Source organism: Pinus tabuliformis, chromosome X (assembly GCF_031772625.1).
Source record: "Pinus tabuliformis cultivar Carrire ecotype Pingquan chromosome X, CPIR1, whole genome shotgun sequence".
Taxonomy (NCBI): domain Eukaryota; kingdom Viridiplantae; phylum Streptophyta; class Pinopsida; order Pinales; family Pinaceae; genus Pinus; species Pinus tabuliformis.
In genome coordinates, this window is record NC_142308.1 from 308310480 (window position 1) to 308316956 (window position 6477).

At 35.2% G+C, this 6477-nt stretch overlaps 1 protein-coding gene across 1 annotated transcript; it reads right to left on the minus strand.

The window, feature by feature from the left end:
• Positions 1 to 3416: 3416 nt before the first annotated feature.
• LOC149139647 (uncharacterized) lies at positions 3417 to 4343 on the minus strand. Its single transcript, XM_089450786.1, has 3 exons — positions 4125 to 4343; positions 3976 to 4044; positions 3417 to 3875 (listed from the first exon to the last, which is right to left on the minus strand). Exons 1-3 carry the CDS (start codon positions 4341 to 4343, stop codon positions 3417 to 3419), a joined length of 747 nt encoding a protein of 248 aa, XP_089306912.1.
• Positions 4344 to 6477: the final 2134 nt, after the last annotated feature.

The window sequence follows — 6477 nt, forward strand, 5'->3', positions numbered from 1 at the left end:
TAAGTCTAGCTAGTTGAAATGTTGATGCAATGGAACATAGTAGCTTTCTTGTGCTCCTAAGTGAGTCTGTTCTATTGCTAGTACCACCAACTTCTCTTTTGCCTAAGGAGGCTGGATATTTCTTACCCTCACAAAACCTAATGCCCAATTATTCCTTGGGGCAAAAAAAATAATTTGGCTAAAAATAATACCTACTTAAATTCAATGCATCTTTAGTCTTTTGTTGTAGCCTTGTGTATTAATTCTTATGTATTTTATTCATTTGTGTTATCTACCTAAATAATTTTGAGTGATACATTGCTAATGATTTTCTTAAACTAATTTTCCCCAAGTTTCTATATAACCACAACACTTTCCTAGAGGAAATCAAAGGCTACAATTACAAAACTCTTAGGAGGAATTACCAATCCTAATCTGAATTTCTAATTCAAGCTCTGTAAATTAGGAATTCCTCCTCTAACTACCATTGGAATGGCCAATTTTTTCCTTGAAAAATGTAGGTGGCATCCCTAGGCCAACATGCACTTTGAATATTCTAGCTTCTTAAGACTATATTATGCTAGACCATGTTTAGGATGGACGTCACCTTCTATGGAGAGAATTTTGAGACAATACCAAGTGTATGTTCATTTCTACACTTACAATAGGTGACTAGAGTACTCTTACATGGATTTGTCTTTGCTAGGTGAATTTACATTTTTGTAGGTGACTGTACAATTACTTGGTTTATTCTACATAGATGCTTATGGTTTTGTCTCCTTGAGAATATTGGCTATTGTTTAAGTTAAATTCACATTATTTTGGGATGACTAGTCTTTACATAGGGATTCCCTCTCTCACTCACCAAATAATATGGTTGATTTGATTTCTTGAGTCTACCAATACCAATACTTTAAGCTAGCATATTTTATAACTTGTTGGGTGGAGGGAAATACATGGACTAATGGTTCACCTTTGGGAAGATTTATGAATTTCAATCTTTGTTATACTATTTTCAAACAAAAGAAGAACCCACAAGTTGGTTGAGGCTATAGTATTAATCAACTTTTCATGATTGATGCTCATATTTATCCTGTAATATGGCTCAAAATTTCTTTATCCTGTAAGATGGCTCAAAATTTAGATGGCCCAAATTTTCATATTTGGAATCTACCTTTATGAGTTTCACAATCATCCTTTTGGTGAATGTACTAGAGGATTGGTGGGAACCTTGAATTTGTGGGGTGTAAGCTATTCTAAATATGAATTGTGCATTTTGAATAAGAACTATATATTGTTCAAACCTATATAAATCTATTGTATTAGTAAATAGATATTTGGTTTATTGAGTCTTTTCATTAATGCTAGCATTATAATCAAATAATTTCCACAACTAGGTGTTGAAACAACTCATATATTTAACTAAAATCAAAGTTGAAACCACACATCAAACCACACTAGAATCAAAGCTAAACCCACACATCCACACATCAAACAATGTTAGTGTCTAGAGAATTAAGAGTTCTAGAGAAGTTGGGTAGTTACCTAGAAAGTAGTTAGTAGCAAAGACAAATCCTTAAATAGAGTATATCAAGATTCATTATTTTCCAACTGGTAGTAAGAAACCAAAGATATTTGCAAAACAACAAAGTTCACTTCTTTCTTTGTCACAGGTCATTGGTTATGGTACCTTAGCAACAAAGGAAAGAGTCTAATTAGAGAAGCACACCCATTCAATGTATTCTTATTTGGTGATTGATAACATATAAAGTTGATTGTAGATTATGGCACTGCCAACCCTCTATTGTGTGCATGTTATAGAGGATCCCTGTTGAAAAAATGAGTGGGTTATATGTCTCTCATTTACAAACAACTAGGTCACTGAATTTAGCATTATGGTGTATATGCAAAAATCCATGACCAATAGTTGTTTTTTCTGGTAATGGTTTCCTATAGCATGGCACATGAATCAACACCTAACATTAAACTCACCTATAAGCCAATAGGTGGCTCATCACTTCATATGGGATGTCAAGATACATGTCAATTCTCAGTGTAATTTCTAATAATTTCTTGAATCCTTCAGATGAAAATAGCAATGGTAGTAGGTTCTGGTTAAGTCTCTTAGGAAGTTGTCTTCAACTTTCAAGTATCATTTCTTTTTTCTTCTTCTCTTATGTTTTTTCTTATTCTCATGACTACATCTATTCTATAATAATGTGAAGAAACTTTATTCCTTGGTTCATATTTTGGGCTACTTGTTGGTTTTGGCTGGAAAATTGAGATATGGGGACTCATGCACATAAGAAGGTGGTTTCTATTACATGTTTGGAATATGATGATGTTAGATATTTCTGTATTAGTAAGAAAGTTTTTCCAACTTGCAAGTATCGTTTCTCTTTTCATTTGATTTTAGTTGTTTTCCTCTTCATCCCTTTTATTGTTTCTATTCTTTCCATTCAAACTCACACTAAAGAAAACTTGGGGTTTGTTTTTTTCTTTACTCTAAGTTTCAAATCCAGTCTAGGGCTTCTAGAGGCCTCTTCCTTGTTTAGCCATGCATAAATCTTTTCTTTAGTCCTTCAATTTCTTGTTTGGCTTAGACAGTAGATATAGATAACATAGACACAGTCCTAAAGTGACATTGTTTTCAATCACAAAAAATTCTCACAATAATGAACAACACTACATTTCGTTAGATGCCAATATGATAACCTTATTCATAGATAAAAGAAAAATCCAAATCTTAGAAATAAAATGTAACCTTCTATAGTATTTAGTTCTAAATCTTAGAAAATATACCTTGTTTAACATAACTTCATTGTACAGAGGGGAAACATGGAAGGAGATCTGTCTTCTAGAAATCTTGAGGATAAAAATTAAGAAGAGAACTGTAGACCTGCAATTTTATACCCAGGTAGTTATAGCTCTTCTCTCAATAAGTTCTCATTCATATTCTTTCTATTTAGTCCTGATCATGGACCCCCTTTGGGGTTTGAAAGGTCTAGGGAATGAACATGACACTGTGGATAATCCGGATCATACCACTGCTACCACAGAAGCTTAAAAATATTGAATACCCAAATGAATTAAAACAACAGATAAATATTGAATACCCAATAAAAGAAACCATGTGTCCCAATAATATCTAAAGTTCTCATTATTAACTATTTATTTTATTAACTCTGAAACACTAAAGCCCCAAAAGGCAGAGATATAAATTGATCATGATCCAACCATCGTAATGCAACAAATATATTCGTATTAACTAATATAATAATAAAGTTTTAAAAATATTACGATGCTCGTCTTGTAGCATAAACTACAAACGATAAATCACTCGCACAAATATAACAGAATCTTTATGTCGCACACTGGATCTCCAAAATCGTTACCGTATACCCCTATCAGATGTCAGAGCTAACGAAATTCAGTTATTATATTTGAAAGAAGGGCCTGCAATTCTGTAGGCTGGTAGTCTGGCAGGTGACATACACTACCTCGCAAATCTCGTAGCTGATTTTTTTTGCTCCCAAGTCCTTCCAGAAGGGCAACGCAGGGTTAGCGTTAGGGTTATCTTGGAGGAAGGACGCCGACTCCAGGCCATCCCAGACGCCTAACCCTATTATCTTCATCCCGTCCAGGGAGTCGTAGAAGGAGTACGATAGTATGCCATTCAGCCCAGAGAAGTATGACTTGAGTACGGCGAGGCAGCAATATGAAAGCGAATCCTGTTTCTTGGAGCTCGATACGTACATTCTACGGAGACTCACTATGTCGCCCATCGATAACTGCGCATAGGGAATGCCTCTGGTGATCTCCTGTGAACTCTGCCGGAACCAACCCGAGTCTACTATTTTGACAGCACAATCCATTCCCTTTGTGAACGCAGCTGCCTGTTCACATAACAAAATCGAGGGGCAGGCCAGTTATTAGCTATGCCCGATCTGCTTTTCTGATCACCTTATTATACGCAGGGAAGGAAAACGAACTCACCTCTGGCAGATTTGACATCGCTCTATTATCGCCACCTGATTCCCCATTCCACACTGCGAAGATTGCTGCCTGCGCTCACAGATGATGGTCACATAAGAGAAATAAAAAATTTAGAAATGAGATTGAGATTAGATATCATGCGTACATACCCATGAATGTCGTAGGCTTTTGAGAATGGCAATTTTGATATTACTTCTCTGCTCAAGCAGAGCAGCCACTCTGGCCATGTGGGTGACTGCATTATGAATGTCGCAGCCATCCTGGGGCTCATAGATGCCGAATGAAACCCACCTTAAGCTCTGTCTTTGCGGTGCCTGAGTTGAGGAGGAGGAGGAGGATATCATTTTGTTCGGTTTGTTTGCCTCCATAGATAACAGTCGATAGGGTGTATGCAGACCCGATATTGCAGTGAACGGAAGTTTGGTTCAGGTGTTTAAAACATCTATTCCATTATAAAATGGAACATATAATCACGATATCGAACACACGGTTTCGTCCAATGTCTGAAAACGTCGAGCAGTGTGTGGCTTACTCGTGTCAACAATTCCAATTTGACAGGCATTAATTACTTCGAGAACTACGAGATAATATAGGTAGCCTCCCACTCAGATATGTCGAAAGCTTGTCTGGCAAGCATGTCCATCGAGCCGAAATTATCAGATGCGAAAATCTTCTCAAAAAATGTGTATGGAAGATTATCGCCGAGATTATCAGATGCGAAAATCCTCTCAAAAAAGGCGTAAAGAAGATTATCGCCGAGATTATCATACGCGATAAGCCTCTCAAAAGCGATGGCGAGAAGTTTATCATGCATAATGCTCCTCCCTAATAAAGAAAGATATTCTAAAGAGTAGAGCGCTATTCCCAACTTAAAACTTTCACGGGGAAGGGAACAGATGCATAAGAGTTCAAACATTTTCCAGACGCGTATAGGAAGAAGTGTCGTTTTTCGTGGTGTTTCATTTGTGTTACCCCTGTGAAATATGGATTTTAAGAATCGTGTAATAAATGATAACAAATCCCGATTGGGAACCTAACATAGTTTTCCAAGTATGGCCTGGCAGAAATGAATGATAACAAAGATCTTGACTAGGTACACAACATAGTTTTCAAACTATGGCCTGGCAGAAATGAATGCGATGTAATGTTGTTTCTATTTCCATTCCTGATGGATTCACTCTCCATAAGTAACTTAACATTACACCTCATAAGTCTTTGTTTTACACCTCATAAATATATTCTATTCTATTTTTAATAATATAAAATAACATATTTAAATTGACAATTTAATTGTTTTAATATATATAATTTAATTGTCCAAATAAATTTATTTAATTTGTATTTTAACATGTTTTTTATAAAAAAATTAAAACCAAAAACTAATAATTTATATGCAACCATCAAAATAAATATATGTATAATATTTTCTTTCCATCCATTTAAAAAAATATAATATAAATTGATGATCTAAATAATTTTTACGAAATTACAATTTAAATAATATTTAAAATTTAAAAATATTTATTTAAAATATAAATAAGATATAAATAATTTGTATTTTATTTTTATTTAAAATATAAATAAGTGTTATAGCTCTAAATCTCACTCTTATGGTTTGTGATGCTGCACACATGGCCTAGAGCAACCCTTATTTCCAGACCTGGTCCAAAAGTTTTAAAAACAAAGTTTTATCCCTTATACGCGACTTTTCCCTGTGTTAAACGTGTGTGTAGCACTTAGGCATATACCCAACCCACGTATATGTATTAAAACACTTAAAAAAATATAAAACTCCTTAATTTCGGGCAGAGATTGCGGGTTTTACCTGCTCATCACTTGTTGGTGCCCGTGGCCCAACTGTTCCCAACTAACTCCCAACTGAAAAACTACTTTTGGAGAGGTATAAATAGACCTCAATGGGAAGGTCTAAAGGAGGAGAGAAGAAGAGAAAGGTTATTATGCTGAGATTTTTCCCTTGATCAGGTCTGAAGAGCCTTGTGCCTCCTGCACTTCCCTCATTTGTACAGGAAACCCTTGTTTCCTTGTGTGTTGATGTTCATCCACTACTTGTGACATCAAGAAGTAAGGCATGTAAGGAGTTTGTTAAAGGCTTCTGGCTGGACAAATCGAGAAGAAGGCTTTTATTGGAGCATTCGAAAGGGTGACTTAGGTGAAATTATTCATTTTCTATACTTTATTTGTCTATAATCGAAGAAACACATGTCTTGGTTCCTGATATGAATCCTCTTTATGTTTATAATATTCATGTTTAGAATTCATATGTGAATGGTTGTTTGAATTTCGTAACTAACTTCCTCTCTTTATAACATGAAGATGGTTTCTTTATAAGGTTTTGTGCATATATTGCTGTGTTCTCCAGAATTGGTTGTTTTGCAGGACAAAGAAGCAAGAGGAACTCGAAGAAGGGGATGGACCCTAAAGGACCTTCTCAAACATAGGACCTAAGGTACGCCCTCTTTACCATAGAATTTTCTTATAATA